This window comes from Rana temporaria, chromosome 1 (assembly GCF_905171775.1).
Source record: "Rana temporaria chromosome 1, aRanTem1.1, whole genome shotgun sequence".
NCBI classification, from domain to species: Eukaryota; Metazoa; Chordata; class Amphibia; order Anura; family Ranidae; genus Rana; species Rana temporaria.
This window is the reverse complement of record NC_053489.1, coordinates 660,655,837-660,679,054: the sequence shown is the minus strand read 5'-3', so window position 1 is coordinate 660,679,054 and position 23,218 is coordinate 660,655,837. Positions and strand designations below refer to the sequence as shown.

The 23,218-nt window shown below is 46.7% G+C and overlaps 1 protein-coding gene across 1 annotated transcript; it reads right to left on the bottom strand.

Annotated features, from left to right (window-relative positions):
* Positions 1–20,595: 20,595 nt before the first annotated feature.
* LOC120944292 (extensin-like) lies at positions 20,596–21,615 on the bottom strand. The gene has a single exon (XM_040358321.1). The coding sequence runs from the start codon at positions 21,613–21,615 to the stop codon at positions 20,596–20,598; it is 1,020 nt and encodes a 339-aa protein (XP_040214255.1).
* Between the last annotated feature and the right edge of the window lie 1,603 nt (positions 21,616–23,218).

The window sequence follows — 23,218 nt, the reverse complement described above, 5'->3', positions numbered from 1 at the left end:
TAATTTTAATAAATGGTTTTGTCCCACATTTCAGGAGCAGGTGGTGGCTTTGACAGTGATGGTGTTGGTGATATCCGAAATCTTGGCGTGCAGGGAAGAAGTTGACGAAATCAATATTGCCAGCCGAGAAATAGTCCAAAGAACAAGGAGGGTGGAAAATAAATTAAAAAATCTAATTGATGTTTTGGGAGAGTTTGAATAAAAAAATTAAAAAAAGATTTTCTTGTTTTATTTTTGAATAAAAAAAAAAAACAGATTTTCTTGTTTAATTTTTGAATAAAAAATAAATAAAAAAAATTTAAAAAAATAACAGATTTCTTGTTTTATTTTTGAATAAAAAAACAAAAATGTGATTTGTGTATGTATCAAAAAGACCAAAAAAATACACAAAAATTAATATTTTTGTAATCAAAAACACCAAAAAAAATGTGATTTGTGTATGTTTCTAATCAAAAAGACCAAAAAAAAAAATGTGAAATATATTATTTAATCATAAATCTAACAAAAAGACCCCAAAAAATATATATTTTTCTAATCAAAAAGACCATAAAAATTCAACATATGTGAAATTGTTTGTAAAAAAAAATGATTCTGTGAAAAAAATAAAGATATTTGTAAATTGAAAAAGTGTGTGGGGTTTTGATTAAAATACCGATAACTTTATATGTGAAAAAATATATTGAACCAGGGATGGAGGTGCACACCACATCTGTGCCTCATTTAAAGTCCCAAACTCTTTTGCTTTGGATAACTTTATATGTGTTTTGTTTTGGGGTCACCTGGGAAATGTTTGATAGTTGATAAGGAAAACGGAAAATTGTATACTTACCCTTTCCGAATTTTCCTTTCCTGACGCATCTTCATGGCAGCACACACTGGGTTGTGACTCCGCCCCCACAACCTGTCAGGATTGGTTAGCTATAAATTTGAAGAGGAGACACCCGGCATTATTCTCCGTAAATATCATCATTGAACAGTAGGGTGGGCAGCTTGTGTGCTGCCATGAAGATGCGTCAGGAAAGGAAAATTACGGAAAGGTAAGTATACAATTTTCCGTTTTCCTGACGCATTCATGCAGCACACACTGGGAAATAACTCGCCAGTCGGGAGGGTTCAATGCAAAAGTATTTTATTCCCTATAGAGCAGAAGAATTGGCCCTGATGACAGATCTGCCAAATTCGGCCGTAGCCAAAGAGAGCGGCGTCCACCCTGTAGTGGGAGATAAAGGTATGCCTGGAAGACCAGGTTGCCTGCTCTGCATATAGTTTCCGCAGAAACACCACACTATGCTGCCCAAGAGGTTGCCACCTGCCCTGGTTGAGTGTGCCCTGACGCCTCCGGGATCTCCATCTGCTGAGTGGAATAACGCTTTTTCAATAGCCCCTGACCAGCCAAGAGGCGATGGTGCGGGAAGTGGCCGCCTGGCCTCGCCTGGCCCCGGGAGGTATAATCAAGAGAGCGTCTGTTGATCTGAGATGAGTAGTAGCCGACAGATATTTGGAAATTGTAGATTTAATGTCCAAGGCATGAGGTTCGCCATTCTCGTTAGAAAGGCATGGTAAGACGATGTCCTGGCTGTAATGGAAGGCCGAAGTAACTTTGGGCAGGAACGGTCCTGACGGTCTCAGAATCACTCTGTCGGATGAAAAATCAGGTATGGCTCTTTAGACATGAGTAGCTTGCAACTCCGACACTCTCCTCGCCGAGGCAATGGCAATGAGGAAGGATAACTTTAAGGTCAGATCCCATAGAGAAATCGAGTTGAGTGGGAAGAAGGGTGGATTGGAGAACGCCTCGAGGACCACCGAAAGATCCCAGGACGGGAAGGACGGTCTTATGGGTGGTCTGATCTTTACGCATGGCCTTCATGAACTGGATGATCAAAGGATGCAAGGCCCACCTGGTGCAGTTTTGGCGGACAGAGCGGAGATCCTGTACCTTTAGGGTGCCCTGAATTTAGTCCCTTGTCCAATTCCCGTTTGCAGGAACTCCAGGATCTGGTAAGGATCGGGTGAGACGGGGGTTCCAACCTTTGAGTTGCGCCAGCTGGGCGAATTTTTCCCAAATCCTGGTATAAATGGAGTTTGTGGAGGATTTCCTGGCTTGCATTAAGGTTGTTATAACCGCTTGGGAACATCCTTGTTTCCCTTAGTCTAGCCCTCTCAATCTCCAGGCTGTCAGGTTGGAGCCTGTCTGGGGCTGGATGGGGAGACCCGACCTTGGAGTAGGAGATCCCCGTAACTGGAAGTGGATTGGAGGTCGGTATTGAGCTGTAGGAGCGTCGTAAACCACGGTCTCCTCGGCCAGAATGGTACCACTGTGATTACTGTGGCCGACGACCTTCGGAGTCCGCGATTAGAAACCTCGCTTTTAGAGGAGTTGGGGGAAGATGTACCCCAAATTGAAGTCCAATGGGTGAAGGAGGCAATCTGTCCCATCCGTGTTGGAAAGGGTACCCTGAAAGGAATCTCGAACACTTGGCATTCGCTGGTGTTGCTGCCAGGTCTATCTCCGGAACCCCCCAGGTTTCCGTTAGAACGGCGAACACCGGGGATTCAAGGGACCACTCGTTGTTGGATAGAAGTTCTCTGCTCAGAAAGTCGGCTAGCGTATTCTGTGCTGCTGGGACATAGACTGCTCTCAGGTCCAGAAGGTGTATCTGGGACCACTCCATTATGGGGCGAACTTCTTCCAGAAGAGTGAGGCTTCGGGTACCGCCTTGCCTCTGGATGGTAGGCTACCCGCCACCCTGTTGTCAACCGAATTAGGACGCTCTTCCCCCTGTAGAGAAGGCGCAAAGCTAAGAGGGCCTGGAATGCCGCTCCAGTATATTTGAGACTGTCCCCGAGCAGGGAAGTGCCAGTGACCCCTGGGCGGTCTGATCCAGATAGTGAGCCCCCCAACCTCTCTCGCTTGGCATCGGATGTTACTATCTCCGGTTCCGGAGGAGCTATGGGCCTGAATCTTCTGAGGTTGGAAGGGCCAAGTCCACCACAGAAGGGAGTGTCTTACATGACTGGGGATGCTGATGGGTTGGTGCATTGATGCTCCGTCCCAATGCCTGAGAAAGGTGTTCTGCAGGGTTCTCATGCGCCATTGGGACCATTGTACCATGGGTATGGTGGATGACATCGAGCCAGCATACTGAGGCAGGTTCTTGGAAGACGTGAGACTGGAGGACAATAGATTCCGCACTTTCCGGACATAAGGGATTCACCTTCTCTAAGGGCAGTTGTACCCTGTTCTGCTTCGTGTCCAATTCTGCCCCCAGGTAAACCATGGACTGTGATGGCTGAAGGCTGCTCTTTCGCCAGTTGATTAACCAGCAAACTTTTGGAGGGTCGAGATTAGGATCTCCCGCTGGAGGAGTAGAGTCTCCCGATTTGTAGACAAGAGCAAGATATAGTCCAGGTAATGATGCACCCGCTGCCCCTTCTCTCTGAGGAATGCTATGAGGGAAGCATAACCTTCGTGAACGTCCTGGGAGCCGAGGAGATCCCGAATGGTAGACATCGGAATTGGTAGTGATGTTGGCCGATGGAAAAGCGCAGGAACTTCTGGTATGCGGGATGTATTGGCACATGGAGGTAGGCGTCTGACAGGTCGATCGACAGCATCCCAGTCTCCGAGATTTACTGCCAGGAGGATGGACTGGAGACTCTCCATCTTGAAGGCCTCTATTTGAATCCTTCTGTTGAGCCGCTTGAGGTCCAGCACGGGCCGAAGGTCCCCCTGATTTCTTTCGAACCAGAAAGAGAGGGGAATAAAATCCCCTGCCTCTTTGGTGCGAAGGAACTTCCACGATAGCTCTTTCTGCAATAGTTCTAAAATGTATTGCATGAGCAGTTTCCTTTTGTCTAGGGAAGACGGTATTTTGGTGGGCTGAAAGGTAGCGTGAGGCAAATACCCCTATAAAGTTCCATCTGTGGCCATGCTTTATCGTAGAAAGAGTCCATGGGTCTTCTATGTGGTTCGACCATATTTGCGCAAAACTGCTGAGCCTGGCGCCCACCTGAGCTGAGTGGGCAGGCAAGACTTCAAAATACTTCTGCTGGTCCCCTGCAGTAGTGACCTTGGGCTTCTGCCCCCTCGTAAAGGGTGGGCGATTAGGTCTCCATCTCTCCTGAAACTCCTTACCGCGGACGATAGGATCTGGCCTCCCTGTACCTCTCAGGCAGATTTACGCCTGAAGTAGGACCTTTCTGAGGCTTGGGTCTTCTGTCGGAGGGAATAAGCCCCGATTTTCCACCCGTGACCTGGAGATTGCCGAATCCAATTTTGTGCTGAACAGGTTCGTGCCATCATATGGTATCCTGCACCAGTTTGCTTTTGAAGCCGCGTCAGCGACCCAAGGTTTTAACCATAAGGCTCTGCGGGCCATAACTGAGGCTAACATGGACCTGGCCGAGGAACGAATGATATCCACGAGGCCCCCGCCATAAAGTCACCGGCTAGCCTGATCTCCTGCAAGGAGGATATGACATCCCCTCGATCAGCACCTTCTAGGAGAACCTTCTCAGCATTGGCTGCCCCATCGGAAATGGCCTTGGCGACAGCTGCCGTAGCAATAGCTGGTCTACATGCGCCCCCCGAGGTGGAGTAAGCCTTCTTTAATTCTAGGTCGATCTTACGGTCGAGAACATCCCGGAATGATACTGCGTCTTCTATTGGCAGAGTGACATGCCTGGCGAGTCGCATAAGAGAAGCATCCACCACGGGAGCGTTAATGAGGGAAGCGACTTTAGAGTCTTTCAGAGGGTATAGTTTAGAGAGTTTGTTGGACAGACCGGGACGCTTGTCCGGTTTCTCCCACTCCTCCTTAATGAGGTCCTCCAGTTCTTCGATGAAGGGAAAACAGTTAGGGATCCCTCCTTAACTCGGGGAAATATTTCCCAACCTTGGGTTGTTCCGTCACGGGTTCTTCCCAGCTATTGTCGCCTTGACTGAGCGGGCAAAAGGTTCGACTAGACAGAAGTCAAATCCAGACACCAGTTCTCGACCTCATGATCAGAATGAGCCTCTATTAGTTGGGCATATGGGCCGGAGGGATGATGAAGTGCCCGGAGGTGGGCTCATCACAGACCAAAGGAACTGAAGTCCACATTGATTCTTGCGCTGACTCCCCACGAGCTGTTGGAGGAGGAAATCTGTAGTCATCCTGGCGCTCGTCTCCTTTCTCTAGTTGCTTCATTAAAGCAAGTCTGACATGCTAGCTTTCCTGGCAAAAGCAGTAGCACCGCACACCCAGCAAGCGTTAGCTGCAGGACGGGTATGATAATGCTCGCGGTGGGATGAGGGAGACCGTCTGCGGTGAGACCGGCTATGACGGGAGCGGCTGCGGCGTGATCGGCTGTGCCTTGATCGATGGTAGCGGGAGGAGGATCTTGACCGACTTTTACGGGACCTCCTGCTTGATGCATGCCTGGACCTCTCCCTGCGCCGTGGGCTTGCGTCTCTTGGCCTGATGGGACTGCAACAGAAAGGCAGTGTTTAGTGGCCGGCTCTCTTTTTTGTCTCTTCTCTACTTACCCGAAAGTGATGGTCTCCATACCTCGTTTGTTGGTAGTGGTCTGCGAGGGCAGTGGGCTCCATGAAAAACACAGGGAAGCAGCAGAAGGATGTACTGGAAGAAAGCAACAGGGGTTACAAAATAAGTAAACAAAACACCTAACCAGGTATAGGCAAAGGGAAAGGGAAGCACCTGCATACCCTGGGAGAAATCCCTGTGAATTCCAGCAAAGCAGCAGCTCCAGGGAAAAAAAAGGAATTTTCAGGCTTTTTAAATTTGGTGCCGCCGTCGCGGCGCTGATGACGCGTACGCGCATGCGCAGTAGCGTCCCGCGCGTCCGGCGCCATCTTGGCATGAGGGCGAGGGAGGTGTCCGGCGTCATCATTGTGCTGCGCGCACTGCGCAGTACGCCCGAGGAGCGCGGCGGTGCGAGGGACTACATGGCTCAGAGAGCCTGCCTGGAAGAAAGGAAAAAAAAAAAAAAAAAAGGTACAAACGCACACAATGACACATCAATGAATGGGAACCTTCAGGGCACAATAGGGAAAGCCTTGTCATACAACTTTCAGGGGCACAATAGGGAAAGCCTTGTCATACAAAGTGAAGAGATACCCAGAAGAGGAAAGGGAAGCACCAGGAGAGAAAAGGGAAAAATAGTTAGAGAGCCACACTGCGGTCTAAGCTTATTTAAAGCTTGTAATAAATGCCGGAACATGCCAGGATAACCCCTGAGACCACCAGAGCGGGGCTCCCCCTATAAAAAGCTCTATTAGAGACTGTACAAGGGGGACTTCCAAACAGGAGAGGCTGAACCTGCAGGGGCGATAGCGGTAGGAGACAAGCTGTACGTCCACGTCCAGTTAGGTGAGGATAAAAAAGAGAATATGCGGGTGTCTCCTCTTCAAATTTATAGCTAACCAATCCTGTCAGGTTGTGGGGGCGAGTCACAACCCTGTGTGTGCTGCCATGAAGATGCGTCAGGAAAAATACACTTGACACTAAATGTAGAACAATAGTTAAAATAGTAAACACCTACAATCAACACAAGCGAGACATAACAAGTTTTTCAAAAAAGATTTTTAATTGTTTTTTGTTCCAAATAAATTAAGGGCCCTTTCACCACCGTGCGGACCGTCGTCCATTTTTCATCCGTCCGTTTACGGATGAAAAACGGACTACAATGCTTTCCTATGGGATAGCGGACGTTAGCGGATTACTATCCGCTAACGTCGTTTACATCCGTCTCCGTCAAGCTCCGTTTTTTTGAATGGAAGAAAACCCTATTTTTCTTTCGTCAAAAAACGGAACAGACGAAAAACGTATGTTAGCGGACGATCCGTTTAACATCCGATCCGCTAACATCCGTTTTTCCTCAAAATATTTAACTTTCATAAATATGCATGCTATATGCATACATTGCAATACCCTTTGACCCAGCAAGTGCTTATTAAGCACATGCTGGCTAGTGCCTGGTGATAAGAAAATATAGAGAAGACTGGAGAGAAGACCACCAACAATGGCAAATAGACGTGTCACAGGAGCACCTCATACAGCTGGTGCATGATCGGCCTGCATTGTGGGACAAAAGATGTGCAGAGTAATAGCGACAAACACATCTGCAGTCTCAAATGGGAAGAAATATATGAGACGGTTGACACCAGAATGGCTGACACTCAGCACCAGAGCGGCAGGATACGTGGTAAGCAGTATGTGGGATGGGGGTGGATTGGCTGATAAACCTGTAGTACATCCATATGTCAGCATTCATATGCCTGCACAAGTTGTGGACTGTCCACTGGCCATGTCACTGTCCACGTAACTTGCCACGTCACCTGCCACAAGTTGTGGACTGTCCACTGGCCACGTCACCTGCCATGTCACCTGCACAAGTTATGGACTGTCCACTGGCCACGTCACCTCGCACAAGTTGTGGACTGGCCACGTCACCTGCCACAAGTTGTGGACTGTCCACGTCACTGCCACAAGTTGTGGACTGTCCACTGGCCATGTCACTGTTAACGTAACTTGCCACGTCACCTGCCACAAGTTGGGACTGTCCACGTCACCTGCCACAAGTTGTGGACTGTCCACGTCACCTGCCACACGTTGTGGACTGGACACGTCACCTGCACAAGTTGTGGACTGTCCACGACACCTGCCCACGTCACCTGCCACAAGTTGTGGACTGTCCACTGGCCATGTCACCTGCCACAAGTTGTGGACTGTCCACTACACCTGCCATGTCACCTGCCACAAGTTGTGGACTGGCCACGTCACCTGCCACAAGTTGTGGACTGTCCACGTCACCTGCCACAAGTTGTGGACTGTCCACGTCACCTGCCACAAGTTGTGGACTGTCCACGTCACCTGCCACAAGTGTGGGACTGTCCACTACACCTGCCATGTCACCTGCCCAAGTTGTGGACTGGCCACGTCACCTGCCACAAGTTGTGGACTGTCCACTGGCCACGTCACCTGCCACAGTTGTGGATTGTCCACGTCACCTGCCAGGACACAAGTGTATTCAAAATATGTGTTTCAAAAAGTATACGTATATTTTGGAGTTCTTCAGTTCATTGTGTCTACTGTTCCTTTGCAGGAGAGCAAATCACCACAAGATGGCGGTCTCTTCACGACCATTTCAGGCGGGGACCTGAAGGAGGGCGTTGACTGCCGAAGCGGTGCTGGAGCATCCAGGAAGAAGCATGGCCCTTTCTATGAAATGCTTGATTTCTTGAGAATGTTATGGACTTAAGAAGGTAACTAAATAAAATTGGTTATCCCCCTATATTAAATTAGTTGGCCTAGTAAACTCCAATGCAAGTAAACTTATTCCCAAAAAAACAAACCCTACAAGACAAAGCCTATGAGCTAGTATGCAGAGCATACTGGCTCATTAAGAATTACTTACCCGAGATCGAAGCCCCCACAGTGGTCTTCTTTCCCCTCCTTATCGCCGCAATCACTCCTTGTGGACCTTGTGGGTATTGCGGCTCCAGGGCTGTGATTGGCCCTAGCCGTGATGATGTCATGCGTGTGGGAGTCACCAGTCACGACACGATCGCCTTCAGAAATGGCACGAGTCAGGCACCGTTGTCTACATATTTTCTGAAAATATCTATTTTGTGTTCTGTATGTTGCGGTCACCTTAATGACATACAAATAAAGATATTGACTGCCTGAAAAAGTATTTTTTTTATTGTACTCTATATAAACCGAATGCAAACTGATACAAAAGAATGTGATGGTCATAGGGTCAGTGATGATGACACTAGGAGAATGGAAATTCTCAGCTTTAAACATACACTGAAAGAAGTCACCATTATCATTTTCAGTGGGACAACAAAGAACATGCAGGTTAGCATCAAGGGGTCAAAAAATGGTTCATAGAAAGGTGCACATAATATAGTGCTCATGACTGTTTTTACACATGCTGATACTGCCACGGAACCTCTCATCTGGGGACATAAAACAAATTGTAAAATGGTCACGCATGGTAATGGCAGAATTGTTTGGGTCGCAGTCCGGAAAAAACGTACAGAAGTAAGTCGATCTCGTCCTTTCTCCTCAACAGTGATCCCTTCTTTCTCACGGATTATAATGTGGAGGACACAGCATGCTGGATTGCTAGCTGGGCATTCTCCACGCTCAGTTGTATTGTGGAATGAAATATGTGCCACTGCTGCTCAAAATGCCAAAGGTGCATTCAATAAGGCGCCTTGCACGACCTCAAACCGATAATTGAAATTTTTTTGGGGGGTTGTTAAATTGTGCCTGGCATAAGGCCTTAGAAGATGCTGGGAAAGTGCAAATGCCTCATCACCTACAAGCCATGTCGGCATATCTGGCCCTACAGTTCCTGGAAGTGGTTTATCTGATGGCAAATGAAAGTGGCCCTCAAGTAGTCTTCTCCCCATTTGTGATGCTGAAAAGACTCTTGCGTCTGCATTTGATCCATACGCCCCACTATCGACAGCTACAAACTTGTAATTACTGTCACAGATTGGCATTAGCACAAGGGAGAAGTATTTTTTGTAATTGTAAAATCGAGGAGCCAGATCCAGGTGGCATCTGAATTCGGAATGTGTTTCCCATTCAGGCTCAACACAATTAGGAAATTGAGTTTTTCTTCCAGAAAGCTTTGGCAATTTCCTGCCACATGCATGGATCAGGAACAAGCATTGCAGTAGACCGAAGCTCCTCCCATATAGCTTCACAGGTGTCATGCACAATTCCAGAAATTGTTGAGGTTCCCAACAAAAAATAATGGTTTAGGGACGTATAGGATACTCCAGATGCCAGAAACCTAGGAGAGTAGAAGAAATGATGAAAGGAATCCAACATTACGCTGGACATAATCAAGCAGAAAGGCTGGCTGGCTTACCTCAGGGTAAGGAGAAGTCGTTCCTCTGGAGGCACACAACGTCTCATATCTGTGTTCATCCTGTCTAAACGGGGATGCAACTTTTCCAACAAAAATTTAAAAGTAGGAATAGTCATTCATGTAAAATTAAAAAATTTGTTAGGGAAAACGTTGCAGATCTGCGTAGTGTAGAGCAAAAAACCATCAGTTGGCCTCTTGAGCAGCATGGGATGTGTCCAGTACCTGCGTCTCCTCGCAGACATGGGTCCTGCTTTTTTGTCTCCTCAAATAGTATAGCATGACAAATGATGTCATATGCTCAAAATATCTCCCCAAATCCATTATAATAAGCACTACACTAAAGCAAGGTATCAGGAAACACAAAGCGTGCTGTAACCACAAAGCAAGATAGGAAGCTCAATGCACGCTGGGGAAAACAAAGAATCATGGGAAATTTCTTGAAAAGCTGATTAAATAAAGTTCTAACAAAAAAAAAGAAAGAAACGGATGAAAAAACGGACGAAAAACGGATGTAAAATGGACGAAAAACTGATGTAAACGGACGGAAAATGGGTGCAAACGGACGAAAAACGGATGTAAACGGACGAAAAACGGATAAAAAACTGATGGAAAAAGGATGAACTGACGATAAAAAAATGATCTAAAAACGGTCCCGCACGTGTGAAAGGGCCCTTAATATATGTGAGAAGATCATGAAAAAGTCCTGATGATTGAATCAGCCAGTCTGCAGTGATCCTTCCCTAATTGCCAAGCTCTCACTTCAATGTGATCAGGTTACAACAACCTCCAGCAAGCGATCAGATGTTTCCAGTTTCATTCAGTCGCATGCAAAAGAGGAGGGAAAGGAAACATAGCGCAATATTGTACCATATAGATGTGGATAAAGCTGCACTTAGTGAACTCACATATCCTCGCTTATGTTCTAGACAGGGTATGTTGCCGCTCAGTTTAAGTGGACTCCTCACTCGGGACAAACATCCGATGGTCCGTCACTGTAGGCTCCTCCCCACATGTATCGTCACGTGACTTAGTCATGGGTATTCCCATACTTTTTCATGATCTACTCACATATATTAAGAGTTTTTGCACCAGGTTTTTTTACTTAAAAACTTATCGGTCTGATAATGGATTTAAGGATCAGGAAGAACATTCCCACTGATAACGTCATTTTGTGACGAAACGCGTCTGGGACGGCGTGTAGTGACGTCACCGCGTACAGGAAGGGCTCCTGTTACATGCCGGCCGGCATTCGTTATACTTGCATTTTATCTACTTTCGTTTGTAAGTAGCCTTTTATCCTTTTTAAATAAAATTGTTAGTACATACTACTCTATGTGCGGTCTCCTTCCCTATATGTTTAAAACCGACTGGGCTGTTGAGATGATATGAGGACGAGTAATGCATAATAGATCCTGCTGTATCCCGCCGTGGATCTCCTATGAGCCGTGATCTGGTTTCAATCCTGGTATATACCAAGCTGTGACCCCGCACTCTGGAGTATCCTGCTGTAATTTAAATAACGCTGTTATTTAATTACCTTGTGGTAAGCCTCAGTCCATATGGTGGCGGTTCACATCTGTAAATCATCTTTACACCGGGTGTTGTTTTGGATTCATCATTTATGGACTTTGATACTGGATTTGTTCATTCACTAATGTTATAATTACACTTATGTTGGTGTGATTTTTTTCTTTTATTTCACTTGTGGGAACACAAAGGACTTTAATGCTTTTTATTATTGGTTGGCGCAATTTTTTCTCCTTTTTTCCAATGGATTTAAGGAGTTACTCACAGAATCACGAGCAATGGCACTGGAAATGGAAATTGAACCTGTGTTCCCTTCTACAGTGCAGAGAAAAAAGAAGAGACTTTTTTCCTATGAGGGACAAGATGATCCCATCCAAGATCCCCCAAAACGGTTTAAAGTTGAGTGTTTCTACACTATCTTGGATGTTATAATCAAATCTGTTGAGGAGAGATTTGAACAGCTTAAAGGTCATAGCAACTATTTTCAGTTTTTGTATGACATCAGGAAACTTAAAGACGTGAATAGGGAACAACTCTTAAAGAGCTGTATGGAGTTACAAGAGGTCTTAACTGATGTAAAGCCCAAGGATGAAGATATTTATGGAATGCATCTGTGTGAAGAGCTAATTGTCTTGGCTCCTGTTGTATCAGCAAGCATGAAACCAATTGACGTTCTGGGCTACGCAGTCAAGAATGGTTTTGCTCCAAATGTAGCTATAGCACTTTGCATACTGTTGACACTCCCCATCACAGTGGCTTCGGGGGAAAGAAGCTTCTCAAAATCAAAAATCATTAAAAATGACCTGCGTTCTTCAATGTCGCAAGAAAGGCTGGTGGGTCTTGCCACTCTGTCCATTGAGAATGCCATTGCTCAAGAGATTGACTTTGAAATATTGTTGAAGGAGTTTGCTAATGCTAAAGCAAGAAAAGTCGATTTTTTTGTAGACCCAATAGCCTTAGTTAAAAGATGCTTGAACAGCAGAGTTCAAAGATTGGCACTTTCATTATTGTTTTTAGGTTTACAATGTTATAAGTTCTTTTGCACTATAATTTAATTTATAATTTGCACTTTTTACTTTAGTTTAATTTTACATTGTACCAAATTTATTGAGAGACGTTAGAGATATTGGAATGTTATAATATCTCTCCTGTCTCATAGTGTTTATTTTATAATGGTATGTTTCTAGAACGTTGTCGTGTTATTTATCTATCTTATTTTTGTGAGTCTTGTTGCCAGTTGATACATGTGCAATGCTGCTATGTTATATTTTGCAAGTGAGAAAATGTTTACAAATAAAATCTACTATTTTATGGTTTATCGTTTTGAATTATTTGATAAAAAAGCTGGTTTGGGGGCAAAACTGTAAAATTTCCACAATTAGCTGGTCTAGCAAAGTGTTGCATGCAAAATAGTAGCGGTCATTAAAAAGGTGGGATGTACATGGGCAAGGCAAAGGGGGTGGAGTCAGGGGTGGAGCCAAGGGGGCGGCAAAATTAGGTTTCGCTAAGGCCCCGTACACACGACCGGATCTATCCGCTGATATTTGTCCGACGGACAGTTTCAGCGGATCTGTTCGGTCGTGTGTACAGCCTATCGGACCGTTTTCCTGCGGACATTTGTCCAGCCGACCGTTTTCCAGCGGATAAAAATTTCTTAGCATGCTAAGAAATCTGTCCGCTGGAAACCTGTCCTTCGGACAAGTTCGCTGGTTAGTACACACAACCCGCGGACAAAAAACCCGCGCACGCTCAGACAAAATGAGGGGATGGGATCGCTCGTTCAGGTAAAACTCGCGTTTGTTTGTGACATGGCACATTCGTCATTTGAAATATCTAGTGTGTCGTTTATTGCCTCGTATTTTTTCTGCGTTCTCTTGCTAGAATAAACCCGTTCTCTTGCTGATGCTATCTAGCCAGATGTTGTAACTTTCTTTTGGTCCTCCACATGTATATATTTATGTTATGTTCTTTTTAGTTAAAGAGGAGTTCCACCCATTTTTTAATGTTTGGCTGTGCTGCATGCCCTTAGTGCCTAGATTACATAATGGACAATCTCATTTATTTTTTGGGATAGTTAATACCTTTTTATCGTTTGAAAATCCAGCTTCCTGTCTTAATCGCCTAGGCGAACAAGGAGTAAGGCGATTTGCAAGGCTTCCTGGGATATCAGCATCATGCCTCCCGACGAAATCTCACGTTTTTTCAAATACAGGAAATGAGGCAAAGGGGAGGAGTTTGGCGCCATTATCGAAATTTGACAGCAGCGGTGAGGAAGGGTAAGTAAAAGAGGCGTACTAAGTGGGTGGTGGGGGGGCCGCAACCGGGTGCCACACACTGGGGGGTGTCATGCCAGGCCCCCCCCCCGCGACTGTAGCGGTGACTTTAGGCTAGCAGAGGGGGGGTTGCGGGATGGCACCGCAGCACCATCCATCCCCTCCTCTCACTTCCACTGACTGTGTGAGCGGTGCTCACATACCGAGTGAAGCCGCCTCCCCCTCCTCTCTGTGTATGTTTACAGAGGAGGGGACCTTCTGTCCATGTGCTGTCGCCGCGCTGAGGTACTGAATGGGGGTGGGGGGGGTTTGCACTGAGCCATTCAGCTGTGTGCAGCTCCCTGGTGACATTGTCTCTATGCTGCACGATCTGCTTGGTGTGAATCCAAATCTCCTCTGTGACTGTCCTTTTGGCAGGTGGGTGCTCTGTGATAGTGTCCTGTGTCCGTCCGGTGTCCTGTGCGGTGTTCTGTGCGTTGCGGTGTTGTGTTCTGTGCGTTGCGGTGTTCTGTGCGGTGTTCTGTTCGGTGCAGTGTTCGGTGCGGTGCAGTATTCTGTGCGGTGTTCTGTTCTGTTCGGTGCAGTGTTCGGTGCGGTGTTCTGTTCTGTGCGGTGTTCTGTTCTGTGCGGTGTTCTATTCGGTGCGGTGTTCTGTTCGGTGCATTGTTCGGTGCGGTGTTCTGCGCGGTGTTCTGTGCGTTGCGGTGCGGTGTTCTGTTCTGTGCGGTGTTCTGTTCGGTGCGGTGTTCTGTTCGGTGCATTGTTCGGTGCGGTGTTCTGCGCGGTGTTCTGTTTGGTGTTCTGTGCGTTGCGGTGCGGTGTTCTGTTCTGTGCGGTGTTCTGTTCTGTGCGTTGCGGTGTTCTGTGCGTCGCGGTGTTCTGTGCGTTGCGGTGTTCTGTTCTGTGCGGTGCAGTGTTCTGTGCGTTGCAGTGTTCTGTGCGTTGCGGTGTTCTGTGCGTTGCGGTGTTCTGTTCGGTGTTCTGTTCTGTGCGGTGCGGTGTTCTGTGCGGTGTTCTGTTTGGTTCGGTGTTCTGTTTGGTTCGGTGTTCTGTTTGGTGTTTTGTTTGGTGCGGTGTTCTGTGCGGTGTTCTGCTCGGTGCGGTGTTCTGTGCGTTGCGGTGCGGTGTTCTGTGCGTTGCGGTGTTCTGTGCGGTGCTCTGTTCTGTGCGTTGCGGTGTTCTGTTCTGTGCGGTGTTCTGTGCGTTGCGGTGTTCTGTGCGTTGCGGTGTTCTGTTCGGTGTTCTGTGCGGTGTTCTGTGCGTTGCGGTGTTCTGTTCGGTGTTCTGTTCGGTGCAGTGTTCTGTGCGGTGTTCTGTTCTGTGCGGTGCAGTGTTCTGTTCTGTTTGGTTCGGTGTTCTGTTCTGTTTGGTTCGGTGTTCTGTTCTGTTCGGTGCGGTGTTCTGTTCGGTGTTCTGTGCGTTGCGGTTCGGTGTTCTGTGCGTTGCGATGTTCTGTTCTGTGCGTTGCGCTGTTCTGTGCGGTGTTCTGTGCGTTGCGCTGTTCTGTGCGTTGCGCTGTTCTGTGCGTTGCGGTGTTCTGTTTGGTTTGGTGTTCTGTTTGGTTTGGTGTTCGGTGCGGTGTTCTGCTCGGTGCGGTGTTCTGCTCTGTTCTGTGCGGTGTTCTGTTCTGTGCGGTGTTCTGTTCTGTGCGGTGTTCTGTTCTGTGCGGTGTTCTGTTCTGTGCGGTGTTCTGTTCTGTTCTGTGCGGTGTTCTGTTCTGTTCTGTGCGGTGTTCTGTTCTGTGCGGTGTTCTGTTCTGTGCGGTGTTCTGTTCTGTGCGGTGTTCTGTTCTGTGCGGTGTTCTGTTCTGTTCTGTGCGGTGTTCTGTTCTGTTCTGTGCGGTGTTCTGTTCTGTGCGGTGTTCTGTTCTGTGCGGTGTTCTGTTCTGTTCTGTGCGGTGTTCTGTTCTGTGCGGTGTTCTGTTCTGTGCGGTGTTCTTGGATACTCTAAACCCATTATTTTCAGGTATAGTCCGAATTCTCTCCCTCCCCCTATCCCCCTCGTTCTCTCACAAACATATTGACTATTGCTTTTTCTTGCAGGAACTAAGAATTTGGGTTTTGAGCAGAGGATCCACATCCGATTCGGTTTCCTCCATACTCTAAAACCATTATTTTCAGGTATTGTAAAAAATTCCTCTCTCCTCTGTTCTCTCTCTCTCTGTGCGTGTTCTCTCTCTGTGTGCGTGTTCTCTCTCTCTCTGCGTGTTCTCTCTCTCTGTGCGTGTTCTCTCTCTGTGCGTGTTCTCTCTCTGTGTGCGTGTTCTCTCTCTGTGTGCGTGTTCTCTCTCTCTGTGCGTGTTCTCTCTCTGTGTGCGTGTTCTCTCTCTCTCTCTGTGCGTGTTCTCTCTCTCTCTGCGTGTTCTCTCTCTCTGTGCGTGTTCTCTCTCTGTGCGTGTTCTCTCTCTGTGTGCGTGTTCTCTCTCTGTGTGCGTGTTCTCTCTCTCTGTGCGTGTTCTCTCTCTCTCTGCGTGTTCTCTCTCTCTGTGCGTGTTCTCTCTCTCTGTGCGTGTTCTCTCTCTCTGTGCGTGTTCTCTCTCTTTGTGCGTGTTCTCTCTCTCTGTGCGTGTTCTCTCTCTCTCTGCGTGTTCTCTCTCTCTCTGCGTGTTCTCTCTCTCTGTGCGTGTTCTCTCTCTCTCTGCGTGTTCTCTCTCTCTGTGCGTGTTCTCTCTCTGTGTGCGTGTTCTCTCTCTGTGTGCGTGTTCTCTCTCTCTGTGTGCGTGTTCTCTCTCTCTCTGCGTTTTCTCTCTCTCTGTGCGTGTTCTCTCTCTGTGTGCGTGTTCTCTCTCTCTCTCTGCGTTTTCTCTCTCTCTGTGCGTGTTCTCTCTCTTTGTGCGTGTTCTCTCTCTCTGTGCGTGTTCTCTCTCTTTGTGCGTGTTCTCTCTCTTTGTGCGTGTTCTCTCTCTCTGTGCGTGTTCTCTCTCTTTGTGCGTGTTCTCTCTCTCTGCGTGTTCTCTCTCTCTCTGCGTGTTCTCTCTCTCTCTGCGTGTTCTCTCTCTCTGTGCGTGTTCTCTCTCTCTGTGTGCGTGTTCTCTCTCTTTGTGCGTTCTCTCTCTCTCTGTGCGTGTTCTCTCTCTCTCTCTGTGCGTGCTCTCTCTCTGCTCTCTCTCTCGCTCGCTCTGCTCTCTCGCTCTGCTCTCTGCTCTCTCGCTCGCTCTGCTCTCTCTCTCGCTCTGCTCTCTCTCGCTCTCTGCTCGCTCTCTCTCTCTTTCGCTCTCTGCACTAGACTCTCTGTTGGCAGGTGGATGCTCTCTCGCTCCACCCTCCCTTTTTTTTCTCTCTCTCTCTTTCATTGACTGACTTTTTTTTTTTTTCTCACAGGAATTAAAGATTTTGGCAAAGCGAGTACCGCACCCGATCCAGGATTCTCAACCACCATTATTTTCCGGTATTGTACCAAACAATTTTGCCTCTCTCTGCTCTCTCTCTTCGCTCTCTCTCTCTCTGCTCTCTCTCTTTCTTCTCTCTCTCTCTCTCGTTTTCTCTCTCTCGTTTTCTCTCTTTCTTTCGCTCTTTCTCTTTCTTTCGCTCTCTTTCTTTCGCTCTCTCTCTCTGTGTGTTCTCTCTTTGCGTGTTCTCTCTCTCTCTCTGCGTGCTCTCTCTCTGCTCGCTCGCTCTGCTCTCTCTCTCGCTAGCTCTGCTCTCTCTCTCGCTCTGCGCTGTCTCTCTCTCTTTCGCTCTGTGCACTAGACTCTCTGTTGGCAGGTGGATGCTCTCTCACTCCACCCTCCCTTTTTTTTCTCTCTCTTTCATTGACTGACTTTTTTTTTTTTTTTCTCACAGGAATTAAAGATTTTGGCAAAGCGAGTACCGCACCCGATCCGGGATTCTCAACCACCATTATTTTCCGGTATTGTACCAAACAATTTTGTCTCTCTCTCTCTGCTCTCTCTCTTTCTGCTCGCTCTCTCTCTTCTCTCTCTCTGCTCTCTTCTCTCTCTCTGCTCTCTTCTCTCTCTGCGCTCTCTCTTTCGCTCTCTGCACTCTATCTCTCTCTGTTGACAGGTGGATGCTCTCTCGCTCCACCCTCCCTTTTTTTTTCTCTCTCTCTCATTGACTGACTTTTTTTTTTTTTTTTTTTCTCACAGGAATTAAAGATTTTGGCAAAGCGAGTACCGCCCCCGATCCGGGATTCTCAACCACCATTATTTTCCGGTATTGTACCAAACAATTTTGCCTCTCTCTGCTCTCTCTCTCTCTTCGCTCTCTCTTTCTGCTCTCTCTCTCTCTGCGCTCTCTCTCTCGCTCTCTCTCTCTCGTTTTCTCTCTTTCTTTCGCTCTTTCTCTTTCTTTCGCTCTCTTTCTTTCGCTCTCTCTCTCTCTGCGTGTTCTCTCTCTCTCTCTCTCTATCTGCGTGTTCTCTCTCTCTGCGTGTTCTCTCTTTCTCTCTGCGTGTTCTCTCTCTCTCTCTGCGTGCTCTCTCTCTCTGCTCGCTCTCTCTCTCTGCTCGCTCTCTCTCTCTCTGCTCTCTCTCTGCTCTCTCGCTCGCTCTGCTCTCTCTCTCTTTCTGCTCGCTCTCTGCTCTCTCTCTTCTCTCTCTGCTCTCTTCTCTCTCTCTGCTCTCTTCTCTCTCTCTCTGCTCTCTTCTCTCTCTGCGCTCTCTCTCTCTCTTTCGCTCTCTGCACTCTATCTCTCTCTGTTGGCAGGTGGATGCTCTCTCGCTCCACCCTCCCTTTTTTTTCTCTCTCTCTCTTTCATTGACTGACTTTTTTTTTTTTTTTTCTCACAGGAATTCAAGATTTTGGCAAAGCGAGTACCGCCCCCGATCCGGGATTCTCAACCACCATTATTTTCCGGTATTATACCAAACAATTTTGCCTCTCTCTGCTCTCTCTCTCTTCGCTCTCTCTCTGCGCTCTCTCTCTGCGCTCTCTCTCTCGTTTTCTCTCTTTCTTTCGCTCTTTCTCTTTCTTTCGCTCTCTTTCTTTCGCTCTCTTTCTTTCGCTCTCTTTCTCTGTTTCTTTCGCTCTCTCTCTGCGTGTGTTCTCTCTCTCTCTGCGTGTTCTGTCTCTCTCTCTCTGCGTGTTCTCTCTCTCTGCGTGTTCTCTCTCTCTCTGCGTGTTCTCTCTCTGCGTGTTCTCTTTCTCTCTCTGCGTGTTCTCTCTCTCTCTCTGCACAGGTGTTGTGTTGCGTGCTGTGAGGAGGTCCTGATGGCAGGTGAATGCTCTGTGGTGGTCCCGATTTTCTTTGGGGGACCGTGTTGGCAGGTGGATGCTCTCTCGCTCCGCCCTCCCTTTTTTTTATTTTATTTTTTTTCTCTCTCTTTCATTGACTGAGTATTTTTTTTTTTTTTCTCACAGGAATTAAAGATTTAAGCAAAGCGACTATCGCCCCCGATCCAGGATTCTCAACCACCATTATTTTACGGTATTGTACAAAACAATTTGATCGCTCTCGTGCTCTCGCTCTCTCTCAATTTTTTTTTCTCACAGGAACCAGGAATTGAGGTTCGGTGTAGGGGATTGACAACCGCCACTGATCCTGTTTCCTGGATACTCTGAAAACATTATTTTCAGGTATTGGCCAAATTCTCTCTCTCGTTCTCTCTCATTCTCTCTGTCTCGCTCTCTTGTTCTCTCGTTCTCTCTCTCTCGTTCTCTCTCTCTCTTTCTCGTTCTCTCTCTCTTTCTCATTCTCTGTCTCTCTCTCTTTCTCCCGTTATTTCTCTCTCTTTCTTTTTCTCTTTCTTCTCTCTCTCTTTCTCTCTCTCTTTCTCTCTCTCTCTCTCTTGTTCTCTCTTTCTTCTCTCTCTCTTCTCTCTCTCTCTTTTTTTCTCTCTCTCTCTTTCTCTCTCTCTCTCATCTATTTTATTAATAATATATTATTTTAATAAGGCCTCGTACACACGACCGAGTTTCTCGGCAAAAACCAGCAAGAACCTTGCTGGGAGCTATTTTTTGGTCGAGGAAACCGGTCGTGTGTACATTTTCGTTGAGGAAACTGACGAGAACCTCGTCGAGACAAAAAGAGAGCAAGTTCTCTATTTCCTCGTCGGGAGTCCAAATTTGGCTCGCCGAGGTTCTCGACGGGCTGGTTTACGACGAGAAACTCGGACGTCTGTATGCTAAGAAACCCGCGCATGCTCAGATTAAAGTAGTAGACGGGAGCGCAACTTCAGTAAAAGTATCGTTTGTCATTGAGATAGCACATTCGTCACACTGCCAACATTCTATTGCATCGTTTAAATGCTGCGCATTTCAACCATCTTTAGAATGTTAAAAAATGTACATTAAATTTCTTCTTTTGCTGCTTATCTTCACACAGATTATTGTCAAATTTGTTTCACCTTTTTAATGCTGATCTCATGAATGTTGACAAATCTTTTCTCTCTGCTGTTTTTTTTTTTTTTTTTTTTTTAAAACAAGTTCTTCATTTAAGATAATTTATATTATGAGTTTATTGTAATCATTTTTTTTTCTTTTTTTTTTCTGGAAAGTAACCACCATTGTAACCTTCTTGTTTTGTCTTATGTGATCTGTCCCTTAATAATATTACCTTTTGACATTATTTGTAAAGTTAACCTTCCTTCTCACAAGGGACATATTTTTGCTGATGAAAAACACATAGACAAGTATGAATTTTCAAACAAAAAAAGACCATTTATTTCGGTCATGAACAGAAAAAATAAAATTAAATATATATATATATATATATATATATATATAATAAATTAAAGACAGCACTCAATAACCTGCTGGCATTTGTGCAAAGCCAGGTGGGGCACAATGTTACATCTGAGCAGCTGGATCCTCGAATTGGGACATTGAGTGGCTCATCCAGGAAGGAGCCCAATCTGGTCTTGGACTCCCAGAGGTCTGGAACAGGAGCAGGTCAGGCAGATGTCCCAAGGATGTGATCCCACAGCAGACTGCCTTCTGTCACACCACCTGGAAGCAAGGGAGTCACTTCTTGGTCTTCCGGACAGCCTTCTTCACTGCAGCCTTCTCTGCAGCCTTCCTTCTCTGCTTGGCTGGAGGCGGTGCCAGTGGAGTAGTACTCGTGCCAGGAGGAGGAGAAGGTGTATGAGGTGGAGGAAGAAAAGTTTCAGGAGCAGGAGGAGAAGGAGAAGAATTAGGAGTTTCAGAAGTTTCCTGAGCAGGAGGAGGATGAGGAGAAGGAGTTGTAAAATTTTGAAGAGGATCAGGAGCAGAAGAAGAAGTCTGATGAGTTTCAGAGGTTTCCTGAGCAGGAGGAGGATGAGGAGAAGGAGTTGTAAAATTTTGAAGAGGATCAGGAGGAGAAGAAGAAGTCTGATGAGTTTCAGAAGTTTCCTGAGCAGGAGGAGGATGAGGAGAAGGAGTTGTAAAATTTTGAAGAGGATCAGGAGGAGAAGCAGAAGTCTGATGAGTTTCAGAAGTTTCCTGAGCAGGAGGAGGATGAGGAGAAGGAGTTGTAAAATTTTGAAGAGGATCAGGAGGAGAAGAAGAAGTCTGATGAGTTTCAGAAGTTTCCTGAGCAGGAGGAGGATGAGGAGAAGGAGTTGTACAATTTTGAAGAGGATCAGGAGGAGAAGAAGAAGTCTGATGAGTTTCAGAAGTTTCCTGAGCAGGAGGAGGATGAGGAGAAGGAGTTGTAAAATTTTGAAGAGGATCAGGAGGAGAAGAAGAAGTCTGATGAGTTTCAGAAGTTTCCTGAGCAGGAGGATGAGGAGAAGGAGTTTGAAAAGTTAGAAGAGGATCAGGAGGAGAAGAAGAAGTCTGAAGATTTTCAGGAGCAGGAGGAGGAGGATAATTAGATGGTGGGTGAGGATGGGTGGGGGTCCAAATCACTGTGTCCTCAGTGATTACGCCCCTCACCCTCTTATTGAGCAGGCTTATGAGGAGGGGCTCAAATAGGAGGCGCTGCTCCTCACTCATTTGCCCCATTTTTGACATCACCAGGCTGCCATAACTCTCCTCGGTGGTGGTAGGCTGCCTGTGCATCACGGATCAGGGCCAGTGCTGCTTCACTGACCCTCATATCCCTCCTTCCCTCATATCCCTCCTTTCCCTTCGATTTGGTATGCGGATGGGAGGCACCTGGCACCTTGTGCTGCTGCTGGGCCCTGCCACCTCCTCTGTGGCACTAGGCCGTGCCACCTCCTCTGTGGCACTAGGCCTTGCCACCTCCTCTGTGGCACTAGGCCTTGCCACCTCCTCTGTGGCACTAGGCCTGGCCTCCTCCTGCCTGGCACTTTCCTGAACCTCCTGGCTGGTGTCCTCCTGTGTATCAAAAAGGGTCAGTTTTAATGTGGTTTTTAAAATTCACACACAATTTACAGCTCCTGACTGTTGATATTTTTTTGTCAATATTTTGAAAAGCTAATAATTCTGACCCCAGGAGTTAGCATTATTTTCAAAAATACTTTGGCGGCAACTACTGACTAATGATATGGAAACCACATTTCGCCCAAATATTATTTTTGTTTAACATATTAAAGTGGAGGTTCCACCAGAACCAAAAATTAAAACTAAACAAATTTACTCAAAAAATTACATTAAAATAATGTTGAAGTTTTACTCCCCCTAACTAGCTGTTGCTATGTGGACTGCCTCTTCATCCTCCGTGGTGTATTATGTTCCTCCTCCTACACTGGGTGTCAACTTGGGACGCGCTGCATTCTGGGAACTGTGTGTGTCCCCGAAAGCAGCCGGCCCATTCACAAAGCGCCGCGCTGTTTGCGTATGCGCATTCGGCATCACTGCCTGTTTCCCTTAACTATGGATGGTTGCGCTTGGAGCTGCTAGGATTGAGTATGGGCCTCGGCGGGGGCTGACATCGCTGGCGGCTAGGAAAGTTACGTGTCCTTATTGAAAGTCATCAGCTACAGTGTTTATGATTTGCATAATTGTAAATTTTACTTTTTTGAAATGGAACATCCGCTTTAACATCTCTTTGTCAGCAATTCAACACCACAAAATAACACATTTAAAGTACTATACCGGGCTCCAGGCAGGCAAATCCGGCTGTTCCTCCAGGGTGGAACGCTCCTCTTGATCGTGAGAGGGCTCCCCTTCAGGAGGATCAAGTTGGCTGCAGGGAAGGCTGGAGGGAAGGCTGGACCTTGCTCTTCCCCGTCTGGGAGGAAGGCTGGAGCTAGATCTTCTCTGTCTGGGGGGGAAGGCTAGAAAGTGACTCCCTAACTTCCAGGTGCTCATCCAGAAATGACAGTCTGCTGTAGTACCACAGCGATGGGACATAGACCTGCTCTGCTCCTGCTCCAGACCTCTGAGAAGCCAGGACCATGTTGCATTGCTTTCTGTATGAGCCTCTCAAGGTCCCAATGCGAGTATCCAGCATGTCAGTTGTAACATGGGGCCCCACCTGGCTGCGTACAAATGGTAGCAGACTATTGAGTGCTGCCTTTCTTCGTTCTTTATTTTTTGACCTTGGGTCTTTTGTGGCCCAAAGAACGGGCAGCTCTCTCAATTTGTCAATAAAAATGGCAAGAAAATCGGGGTCATTGAACTTATTCATTTTTCTGCAAGACAAAAAATATGCAAAACACACAATCAGTCTAGAAACTGGAGTAATCTTTATCCCCAT

Excerpts from the sequence above, each read along its gene's own strand:
- LOC120944292 (XM_040358321.1), bottom strand. The coding sequence starts at position 21,615 with ATGCACAGGCAGCCTACCACCACCGAGGAGAGTTATGGCAGCCTGGTG.